Raw genomic sequence first — 12541 nt, forward strand, 5'->3', positions numbered from 1 at the left:
GTTCCGTACAAACTTTGAATTACCTCGTGTAACTATAAAGGCGAAAGACTTTTGAACAGAAGTACCTATACTAAGTATATTTGTGTGTGCCATCTATCGGCAAATTGTCTAACTAATTTGCGCGGTGTAATGCTAATGTTGCTAATGTTGGGTTTTCGAGGATAATTCTCTATCATGTGAACCGCTTTTAAAAATTGATCTTTTATTTGAAAAAAGGTGTATTTAATGTAATTTCATAGAAATTTCAGGTGTAATAAACATACGTAAAGTTGGTTAAATTGCAAACTGAATTAGGAAAGGTTCTTTGTTAATTAAAAAAAAGTTAGGTAGAGGCCTGATTATATTTTTCTTGTAAAATATATAGTAATATTAATATTATTAAAAAATCATAACTTTTCGCCGGTAAACTTCGGAGATAAAGATAATTATTTTTACACAATTTCCATCATAAATCAATTTTTTTCCTCTATGAAAAAAAGAAATAATGTTTTGAAATGTACCATTTGAGCTCTTTCAAATGATATCCCACTTGACCTAGTCACTAGACTTTGAAATTTTGCCCCCTCTTCATATTAGGCATTTTCCATAGTTAATAAAAAAATTACTTTCAATGTGTTTTGGATTAGCGTTGTTTATAACTAACCCAACTTCCAAATCGATAGCTTAAGTGGTTCTCGAGATATTTAGCGACGTGACAGACAGACAGACAGACGGACGGACTGACTGAGTCGCACCATAAGGGTTCCTTTTGTATCTTTTTGGTACGGAACCCTAAAAATGTGGTGTACAACTTTAAATAAAAGGCCCTTACATTATTAACGCTTAGCGGTCGCCACCGTGGTAACCATTGTCGCGGCTTTGAAGCTGGAGGTCGTGGATTTGAACTTGGGCTATTATTGATTAATTTCAAGAACTTTTGTAGGATAGATTATTTGATATGTACCAGCTTATCGGTAAAGTAAAGCATTGCATTGTAAAAATAATTTATAGGTACATATTTTAAAATTTAGATTTACCAACCAAGATATGAGTGTAACTTACTTGAAATAATTGATATTTTATATATTGCCAGGAAATAATATTGTTTCCATTACTTTCTCCAGTTGGCAGGCCTACGGCACATTCGCGTTCGTAAAAAAATATTGTCTCTGCTCTAAAGTGTCTAAACGGACTCGTGGCTGAGAGGGTTATTACTATAATGCTTTCAATTTTCACATTACAATAATAGTGTTTTGTGCTACAAGTACATACTTAATAAGGCTTCTTAAAATTTAAAGGAGTTTTGTAACAACAAGCCCGAGAATTTTAAGACCTAAGCAATTTAATTACGTAGATACCGTTACAGACAAAATATGGCCGCGGTCGACAAAATGTCCCACTTTGTCGCTTGCCATAAGGACGCCTTGACAGGTTATTCGTATAAATATACAAGCAAATCATTTTGCCGGCCGCGGTCTCATATTTTTTTCTAAGACAACACGTAAAATTTGTGGTCAATTAGTTCATTTAAATATAAATTTAAAAAACATAAGTATTTTACACATACACAAATTATAAATATTGGGTATACTCCTGTGCCATCACTATGCCATGTACTAGAACGAACGCCTACCCTATAATTTATTTCGCCTTGTATGACGACTGACTGACTGTTTAGGTACCGATAATTTAAATAATTTATTTGTCATTGTAGTTTTTAATTGAATAATAATTATAGCCTTACTTGAAACTTCTGTACTTAAATATATAAAACTTTGTACTTTAGCTTGTAGCTGCGCTCTCTCGGAAAGGTTTCCACGGAAGACCAGCGTCGAGACCCTTAGGTGGTATCTTGACATTAAGCTGAGTGGAGACCTTTTCAGCGACGCTTAATAATAAATTGATTCTGTCGTCTCATGTATTAGATACCTAAACTTAAGCGTTTTCTGAATAAATTTCTTCTATTCTATTGTATTCTATTCTAAAATGATAAATAAAATCGAAATACTACACAAAAGTACATCAGTTTGCTTTGCCAAGTCAGCCTTTTAACAAAGTACAACAATAGAATATTCATAATAATTATGATTGCTAAGCAGTTGTGATATGATCCTATAGACAAGTAGACTTCAGCGCCACCACTACTGCCCCGCGCCGCGCTTTGAATGAAGTTGATTTAGATATCACTTTAAGTCATTTAAATTGAAGTGCTGGAGTAAAAAACAATTTAGTCACACTCATAGCTGATATGTCATTGAATACAACACGTACATTGCGTGTCAGTTTCACAACTTACTACGGTCCTAAATACACTAAGGCAGCTAATTGGGTCAGATCCATTTTCAACCAATGATAAAGAGGCAAGGCGCGTCTGGTATAGTGTTGGTTAAGACTCAAGTCCATTGAGTCCTCTGTTTTCCGACTCGACTCAGTTTTTCAGACTCTAGTCGTTAAGTCGAAACTTAAGTCCGTATCGAGACCTAAGTCTTTTGTAAAGACTTGAGCCATTTAAAGAGAACTCTCAAATTATTACCGAAAGTTTTCTAAAAGGCATGTTGTCTCATTAAATTCATGGGTTATGCATTATTTTTGTGTTGTTCGTAGATAAAACCTATAAAATGTTTTGAAGTTATTATTAGAAGACTCGCGTCCTTTTAAGTTGCACTTAAAAAACTCAATAAAGGACTCGACTCTGGACTTAAAAAGACTTGGAACTTTTTAAGCGCAGAGTCGCGTATGACTGAAGTTCTTCTAATTTAGACTTAAAAGACTCTAGTGGTTACCAACTCTAGTCTGGTGTGGCAGTACAACACCCTATAATGTAGTGTTTACATTTGGTGTCACTTGCAGGTCAGTCGCCTCGCAGCTTATTATGGGTCAGCCGGTTATGGCCGAGACCTATGACCAGGTAATATATCCTTGTATATTATATTTGTTTTGATATTTCTAAGTAATTGTCCTTACCCTTCTTCTTAAAATAGTGTGTAGGGTAAAATAGGGGGTAAAAATAACGTGAAATTTATGTAATCAATGCATTCTCTTCTGAAGATTGAGATGAGTCTACACAGAGAGTTTTTCAACTGAGTGACGAAGAAGGGATAATTATGGTTTATGATCAGTAACAACTGTCGCTAACGACTTTCGTATTGATTGTCACTGTGACAAGGTACGAAATGGTACTGAAATTAAGAGGATACGGGGGCTGAGATTTAAATATTTTAGGTGAATATATCCGTCTCGCTAACGGAAGCGGCTCCTAAAACTAGCGCGATAAGGACACCGTCAAGTTAGGCGAAAAATCCAGCGTAATAATCTCAAATAACGATGTTTTGTACTCGACTGTTTTCTCTTCCAAAAGATAACCAAATGTAATGAAATTTTGGGAACTTAATGGTGATGAAATTATCTGTGTCGAATTGTTTTGCTTTTTTAGGCAAATTGATGTCAGTTTTGAATACCATGCTTCTCTTTGCGGCCTAGTAAATTAGGCCGTTTTTGTGAATATTTTAAGTGTACTAGCGCTTTGCTCTAGCTTCAAAAACCTCAGAGGAAACAGTCGAGTACGTTTGTATGGAGAAATGACCAGTCCTGTTGCTTCTTAAATTCCATGACTGTATGATGTATATTACGCACAGTGATTGGCATACCAAATTAAAATTTGTCTCGATTTTGTGAGTGACATTCGCCATAATATTATGTAATCAGTTAGTTTTTATGAAAAAGTATACAACTGCCTAATGAGCCATAATATTTCAGGTGACGATATACTTCAGCGATATCATCGGCTTCACAAAATTGTCCGCAGAGTCCACGCCCCTGGAGGTCGTCGACCTTCTCAATGACTTGTACACGATGTTCGACTCCATTATTGAAAACTTTGACGTCTATAAGGTTAGTGAAAAGCTGATATAAATAGCAATATTGAACTTAGCACGTAGACGACGGATGATAAAAAATCATTAAAATTCCACCACGGATAAGATGATAAGAATTATGTAAAATTTACGGATCTCCTTTTCCTCTTAGTTATACTTACAATTTCCCTTAATTTCTTAAAGACTGTGATAAACGAGAACTTTTACGTGTATTTTATTTACGTGTATTTTTTATTTTTACGCAATTATGATATCATTATAAGAGAGAAAAAAACCGTTTTATCTGGATTGCATTTACCTATTTAAGCATTTTATTGATGTGCTTAAGTGCTAATAAAAGAGATCTCTATTAGTACAAAACAAAACTGTAATACTTATATTAAGTGGAACGTGATAAACCTATATAGATAAATTCAGGAGGCCAATTCAAATTTACATTTTGTTATCATTCGCCCGTACCCGAGCGAGATACACATGTAGGTACGGACAAGTACGAGCGAAATGCACGCGCAAATAATAACAAAAAGTAGGTACGAGAACAAGTACGTGAATATGAATTGCCCTCAAGAGTTCGATTTATTTTTCAAGCGGTATATTCAACGTATTTTTAGGTAGGTCCCTAAAACCCGATTAGAGTGCGGCATCAAAAAAAGTCGAGCGCAGTTTATCCTTAAATCCCTCGTCATTCAAAGGATAGGCCCTTATTTTGATTTCAGTCAGCTCCATCTTGGTTGGCACATTAATGTATTAACTCCTTGTACGTGTATGATAAGGATCCCGACCGTTTTTTCAATCATCTCCATATATCAAAGCCAGGTTTGAACCCAAAATTTTTGACCACCACAGATATATGAAAGGTTTTTTTTTTTATTAATCAGGTGGAAACCATTGGTGACGCATACATGGTGGTATCTGGTCTGCCCATGCGCAACGGTAACCGGCACGCGGCAGAGATTGCGCGCATGTCGCTTGCGCTACTGAATGGAGTGGCGTGCAAGACTGTGCCCCACCGGCCTGGGGAACGGCTACTGTTGAGGATTGGAATGCATACAGGTGTGATACTTGGCGATTCCTATCATTGGACAATAGATAACTGGTGGCAAATACATAGCGGTATCGGTCCTGCTGATGCTGCTGCCTGTCGATATCGTGTATGTGTGTGGTAGTATATATTTTTTGTACCCTTGAAATTACTTTCATACAAGTTCGTTTACGGTTATATAAATAAATGCATTACTAAGAAAAATTTAATTTTAAAATTATTAATGAAAAATTAGGGAGGAATATACAAATAACATGATTTTACAGGACCATGTGTGGCTGGCGTGGTGGGACTGAAGATGCCGCGCTACTGCCTCTTCGGGGACACCGTGAACACCGCCTCGAGGATGGAGTCTCACGGCGAGGCGCTTAAGATACATGTCAGTCCCAAGACCAAAGAAGTCCTAGACTTGTACGATTGCTTCGACTTGGAGTGCAGGGGAGAAATCACGATGAAGGTATCATATTTGTTTTTTTTTGATGTTGCAAATAGCCTTGTTGCTATCTGCTTCTTTAATCCCGGACATTTTAATTATTTAATTTTATGCTTTATTATTTACTTTTGTTTAAAAAAATGTATCTCTTTTATGAATTTATTCGCTTTTATGAATTTATTTTTGGTTTATTAGCTGAATTACATTTTGTATTACTATTTTGTTTTTGCCCACGGAGCAGTACTTCCATTTTGTTCGGCAGTATTTTGAAAAAGTTTCGTTTGTTGATTTGCCAACTAGTAATATGTGGAAGTTCTTTTTCTCAATTTTTTCTTTCATTTTAAATTCGGCGTCAAATCTACATTGGTCAAACCGTGGGCATTCTGCCAATATATGCTTATGTTAGTATGTTAAAAGTATTAAAATATTGCAATCATGACGTTTACCTTGTTACAGGGTAAAGGAAAAATGACGACTTACTGGTTGCTTGGCGAGAAAAAATCCGGAAATCCTCAAATCCATAGCTATGATGATTTAAATGGGAGTGAAAACACTGCAAATAACCCTAGCATAACGTTCCAAGGACCTGACAGCCCTGCAGCGCACTCGGTCAGACATCGCCAGAGTCCTGAAAATAAAAGTAATGAACAAAAAACTCAAGATTCTCATAAACAAACACCTCTGGAATTACTAAATGAACGAGACCGTATTAAGCATGAAATTGCAACATTTGTAGCAAAAGATCTGATCAACAATATTGACATAGCGGTGAAAGAGTTCAGAAAATCTCAAAGCGCAAATTTTGCAGCAATGATGGCTGCCCAAAGTAAAACAGTTTGTAATGGAAACGATAGAGGCCTAATCACACCCACTTATGACAAGGAGCTTGTTATTAGCAAAGGTAAGGTGCGAGATGTCGTCAATCGATTCAACAACAGTGTAGGCAACGATACTAAGATCGATAAACCGAAATCGATTAAAGCTGAAGACTGAATTGCATGAAATAAAGCAACGCCTAATTTCCTTGCCCGGTCCAAAAACCATTTTTCTTTATATAGAAACATAAAAAAGAGTTTAGCCAATGTTTCTATTTAAGCGTTAACAGAGTATTTTGTGCCAAGCACATTCTATAGTCTAGTCATTATTGAATAAGTAACAGTCTCCGGTGAGATTAGTAAAATGAATTAATTAAATGGTTGCTCTTTTGTTATTTTTTATTATATAGTTGTCTGTAATTATTACACATTAAAAGACTCATTCCGAATTTTAGAAATTGAATAAAATAATTAAATATTAGTATATTTAGAAAACACACGGTATTTAACTATTACTTTTAATGACATTTAGGTTAAGGAATCAATCGTAAAGACGATTTATCAGAAAGATGTAGTGAGAAAAATATGTGTGAATAAGAAAACATTAGAACTGTATTATACACTTAGACCCTATAGTGTTTTTACTGACCTTTTATACCTCTATATCTTCCTTAACCCCGAATACTGTCTAATAGGAGTGTTAGTGGTTGGAGAAATGTTTTTTTTTTTTATATATTTCACAGAATATTCGGATAAATACTTAGTCCTTTCGCAACACTTTGAGGGTACAGACCAATTTTGACATTTAATGCCATAATTGTTATATTGATAGAAGTAAGGTAGACTTGACCAAATTGAAATACATCTGTATTTTCTTTTCTTCTTACTATACACTGCGTTTCCTATTTATTGAATGTTCAAAGTAATGTCTTAGTGTATGACCCGGTATAACTCTCAAAACCTGTGGAATTTTTAGTAACTGAAGAAGATTATAGTATTGATTTATCTCATTTCTCCAACTTCTAGCGTGTAATAAAAATAATGAATGAACTATTTAATTATAGTTAAGTGTTACTAAATGTTGTTATTATAAATTCAGGCCTCTATACATGTTTCAAAATAATTTGGGAATTCAATATAACAAGGCCCTTCGAGTGATTGTTTACGCTTATAACCACAGGTTTTTAAAACTTTGTTGTGATTTTATTTATTTTTATGTGGTATTTGACTAGATCTGCTGTAATTTGTAATGATTTGATTGTGATATTATATTATTGTTATGAAAGTACAACTTATTTACCAGAGCTGTGAAAAGAGATTAATTTATTTTATATTGTGATTGTTTCTAGTCCTCAATACTTGTAAAGTATGGTCTGTTATGTCGAAGTTTTATTGTATGAATAAAAAGTCGGTAATTAGTACTGATGTTTTTTTCATCATCACTTTTGTACCCATTTTTTAGGTAAAACTTAGCCTAATAATAGTATTTTATGCAAGCGTTTTAGCTCATGGCGTATTCTTTTACAATGTTAGCCGGAGCCCATTGTAACCCACGCTACTTGCTTTTTATGACCTACTCATATAACGTTACATACAATACTTTTTGTATGACTACTGACTTATACATAAAACGCAAAATTAATTTAAAAAAAACTACAAGCGCAGGATACGTCAAAATTAAAAACATTGTCTATGATGAACTTTGTTTTTAATTGACTTTCACTAGAAAGTGATGACATGAAAAAAATCGTTTTTGTAAGTTGGAAGCAATACACTTAGTTTGAAAACTGTATTCATTCTGTTTTTTTAGGTTGGTAGCCATTAATTGCAGTATCGTTTTAGCAATTTTAAAGCACAAGTGCTGTTATGAGGAATAGACAATATAGACTTTTCTTAAAACCTATTATGTATATTCATTAGTGTTCATAAATGATTAAATGGCAGATAACAGTAGAGGAGTAAAAAAACGTAACACAATTTAGGTATTATTCCATACTTACTTCGTATGACCATGATGGGTGTGCTAAGAAATATTTTATATAATACAGCTACAAATGGATGAATGTGATATCAAAAGACGATTTTTTTCATTCAATGTAATTATTTATTGGAAAACTGTGTCGCGACTTACACATGAACAAATTCACTGACAAAAGCTAGTGTAGAACTAACAAACAGTAACTTTATAAAGTAAAAGTCATTCACGGGCTTTGAAGTAAATATACGGTAAGTAATATTTACCCGCTTATATTGTAGGGTTACCACGTCACGAAGAAGAACACGCATACTTTATTATCAGACGTTTCAAATATAAACTGCAAAAAAAGATCTTCCCAAGTGTTTATATTAAGATGCCGTTATTGATGATGATAAGTCGCAAAAATGTCAAATTGATAGATTTAGTCGATGAAATTGTATACCTTTTGTAAACTATTAGAAATAAAAAGTACTGGTTTCTATTAGCACGTCTTATCTTTCATTTTAATAATTTTTTTTTGAAAACAGACTTAATTAGTAATGATTTTTTTTTCTGATGGACTTTTAGGTAAACACGCGTAAAGCACTGATTTTGCAGATATTATTTGTAAAATTCGTGAAGTTTGGTTTATTAAAAATGGTAATTTTGTATTACACATATCCTGTACTTCAACTTTTATACACTACATTTTTGTTATTATAAATTTGAGGTAGTGTAAATGAAAGTTAAACGAAATCAATTTTTTCCAGAAATTACATCAAAACAAGTGACAGTTTCTCTGAAAATCTACTTTTAACTTCAACGTAATTTTGATATTTAAACAATCTAAAACATTTGCTGAAACTTTTCTTTTGTATAATTTACCACCATAATTTTTTGATGCATTTTAAAAACTGTCCCTTCTCGTCACATATTACCGGAGATGCACGCTTGCGACCTTATTATTAAAAGGCAAGATGAGAAGACGTGCTAATAGAAACCAATACTTGTTATTTAGATATTACGTAACAAAAGGTGTACAATTTCAACAACTAAATCTATCATTTTACATTTTTGGTCTAAAATCGTTACCGGGCTCTTAAGACCTACAGACTAATAAATATGTGTCAGCTAGAAATCTATAAAAAATAAGTAATAAATATTCCAGATATTTTAGTATGTCGAACGTTGACCCATTAAACGCGAGTGATAACCCTATATATACTGAAGCTATATCAAAAGCAATATGGGCGCAATGTACAGACGATATTAAAAGAAAGTGGCTATTAAGAGGCCGTCCCCACTAATAGGCATTCCTGAACGATACAACAATAAACCTTTTACTTCTTAGTGAGCTGCTTACTTCTAAATTGCTCTTGAAATGAATCAGACTTCAAATTCAGTTTCTTTAATTTTCAAATTTTAGATCAAGATCAACATATCTATCTGCATGAATGGTAAATAATGCTTTTTGGCATTAAGTCCGCCTTATGTAGGTACGATAAGTTTTTCTTTTGAGCAATAAGGATTGTATAAATAGATAAATACACATACGATTTCAAAACGATTGTACCAAATAGAATCGAAGCTTCCTGAGATCTGAATGCAATACCAATTACTTATAATAGAAGCAAAAAAGTAGTTCAGCCTAGTATGACTAGAACGCGTAGGCATATGATATTTTTAGTTGTTTAGATCAATTTACTATGAAAAGATTGCCATATAAGATAGAGGTTTTTCTATGAAATCATTTAGAAATGCAATTTTTTATATTTATCAAAAAGTGTCAGGAAAAATAAGGTTTTGTAGGTGTGAAACTACTGCAATTTCATTGACCATATTAATGATATATATGTCAATGCAGTACGGCGACCATCAGTTTGACAGTGACATATTCGCTAGCGTAGGCGTAACTTACTTTCTATTCATCTCGCTCGTACTCATATATCAGTGCGAACAAGATATATAGAAAGTAATTTAGGCAGATGTAATCGAATATATCAGTTTGATACTGCTAAGGCAATCATGGTAAAGCCACAGGAAGATGAGTGACGTAACGTCGCGCATTGAACACTGCAGTGTACCTAAATATACATAATTATATACTCGAACTTTTTCTCATAATGATTTCTCCTTATGTTTTTCACTCTGTATTCCCCACCGTACACCTACGCCGACCTACAGTTTCAGTCAGTAACACAACAGTAGCATCTATAGGTTCCTACAATGAGATGAATCACAGGCAATAAGGCCGCGGCGTAAAGGCCACGGGAAGTGGCCATTACGCCGACTCTCCTAATGACCGCTCAACGTTTTACTTCAATATCTACCCCCAACAGACGTACATGCCAATTTTATAAAATTAGATAGTGTGCTGGTCAACTTACCTTTGGTCAAGGGAGACTGATTTGGAGGAAAGGTACCTTCTGGAATGGCATAATTTTACCTAAGAAATAATCGTGAAAAAAAAATCGGCAAAAATCCAAGGTTGACAAACGTTCGAGGTACATAGTTGAAACGTATATTTTTTTATAACATTTTAGTTACGTTACAATATTCGTCTAGTCTTAACAGCTGCCTCTTCTGGACCAAAGAGCATATAATCACTACGTTTTATTCTGGACTCCCCGCTCGCATATATTCCATCTGACAGCGAGATCTGATTCTAAATTCAAATATGTAACTGTTGCCAGTCACCGTCCAAAAGGCTGTAGAGGTTGCAAACCTTTACAGTACTATACCTTGCTGTCTCTTCAACCCCACCGTACAAAATGCATATTATACAGGGTGGGCAAGTGAGGAGTACTTAATTTAAATTTTAATTATATAGAGTGCAAAATTTAGTAAATAGTTTCGCATAAATATATTATTCAGGGTTGGCAATTGTATACGGGAGATAATTTCTGCCAAATGTCTACCTCTAGCAGCAAGAAATATTTTCTCAAATGTTTGTGTTGTTTAAAACACGTTGTTGGCACAGTGACAAATGACAGTGATTGGCACTCAAATTCTCCAAATTTTGCAGCTCCTGACTTATTTCAGTGGGGTTATCTAAAATTACGTGTCTATGCTAACGAGCTGATGAAATTTAAATAGGTAAAACCGACTATTCGACACAAATTTACTAAGATAAACCCGACAATGTGCAGAAAATTGCAATGAAAAGGGTTAGAGATGGAAATATGTCAGACATTATCTTCCGCGTGTATTTGCCAACCCTGAATAATATATTTTTGAAACAATACTTAATAAACTTTGAACTTAATATAGTTAAAATTTAAAAACAATATGTATACTTCTTATTTGCCCTACCTGTAAATAGAAGGTAAGAGGTAGTAAGAGATCGCGTTGTGACGGTATTTTACTGGGGTTTAAAATACTACAAAAAGTATTGTTAACGAAAAATTTGGTCTTTAAACGTATTTATACCAACCCCTTTGGTCCTCGAAAGACCTAAGCAGCAGCAGTCATTCAAAAATTTGTGAAAATAGGTAATGAGTGCATAAAGCAGTATAGGGTGTACTACGTGGGTTTTACTGCGGTCGCGTGTACAACGTAAACACTCGTGTTTATGTTAATTACGAGGGAACATAATTGTATAAAGAAAATGTGCGCACGCTTGCGGGATTAAACGAAAACAATACAATTACCGGACGTTTATTTTGGATAATTTACTTGTGGGTGCTGTAAAATCAAAATTGGCTTGAGGTTGTAAGTATTGTTTTATTCTCGTAATATGACTATAAGAAAATAAGTGCAAAACTAAAACAGGACTACTGAAAAATCGCGTTTAAAAAAATATTAAACAACGAAATCAGAAAGTATAATATAGAAAATATTCTATATTATGAAATAAATAAATACAACGTAACATAATAAAGCATAAAGGTAACATAATGAATTCGTGATAGATCCGATAAAATTATGTTAAATTTTAATAAGCAGTAGTTCACAATATACACCTACGTTCTAACTTTTATTAAAATATACCTTATAGTTTCCGACTAAAATGGCTGATAGTCAGACCAAGCAAAGCGGTTTTGATAGGCCAGACGGTGAAAGTGTTAAATAGACGTCATTATTTCATAAGTTTGACGTTTAAAATAACGTTTCTGCCATTTTGGCTACGGAACCCAAAAATGGTGGGTAGCTGTACCACGTAGATAGAAGAAGAGAAGAGCGTAGAAGACATGCTATAAAATATGTTGAGTGTATAAAAAAGGTTTTCGCGTTTAAATGATAGTCGCATTTTGTTTTCATTTCTCATGCTCTGAAAGTGGATGAATCATTGTTTATCTATGAAGTGTGGAGAAAGCAATACGTTTCTGCTCTAGGGCCTTTTACTTTCCATGTACGTTTTTATACGATAAACAATTAAAATTTGGTTTAAATGGATTTTTTGTACAATTTTCATTTTTCATTTAAGAGGGAAGTATACCA

The 12541-nt window shown here is 33.9% G+C and overlaps 1 protein-coding gene across 2 annotated transcripts in view; it reads left to right on the top strand.

Moving 5' to 3' along the window:
* Positions 1 to 7562, top strand: part of LOC133532808 (atrial natriuretic peptide receptor 2-like) — a 65877-nt gene extending 58315 nt beyond the window's left edge. For both annotated transcript variants that reach the window (XM_061871660.1, XM_061871666.1), the window contains 5 exons: positions 2830 to 2887; positions 3736 to 3870; positions 4733 to 4907; positions 5163 to 5353; positions 5786 to 7562. In XM_061871660.1, the coding sequence (XP_061727644.1) occupies positions 2830 to 2887; positions 3736 to 3870; positions 4733 to 4907; positions 5163 to 5353; positions 5786 to 6322 (1096 nt within the window). In that variant the 3' untranslated portion in view covers positions 6323 to 7562. The remainder of the gene's footprint in view (positions 1 to 2829; positions 2888 to 3735; positions 3871 to 4732; positions 4908 to 5162; positions 5354 to 5785) is intronic.
* Positions 7563 to 12541: the final 4979 nt, after the last annotated feature.

This window comes from Cydia pomonella, chromosome 2, assembly GCF_033807575.1.
Source record: "Cydia pomonella isolate Wapato2018A chromosome 2, ilCydPomo1, whole genome shotgun sequence".
NCBI lineage: Eukaryota > Metazoa > Arthropoda > Insecta > Lepidoptera > Tortricidae > Cydia > Cydia pomonella.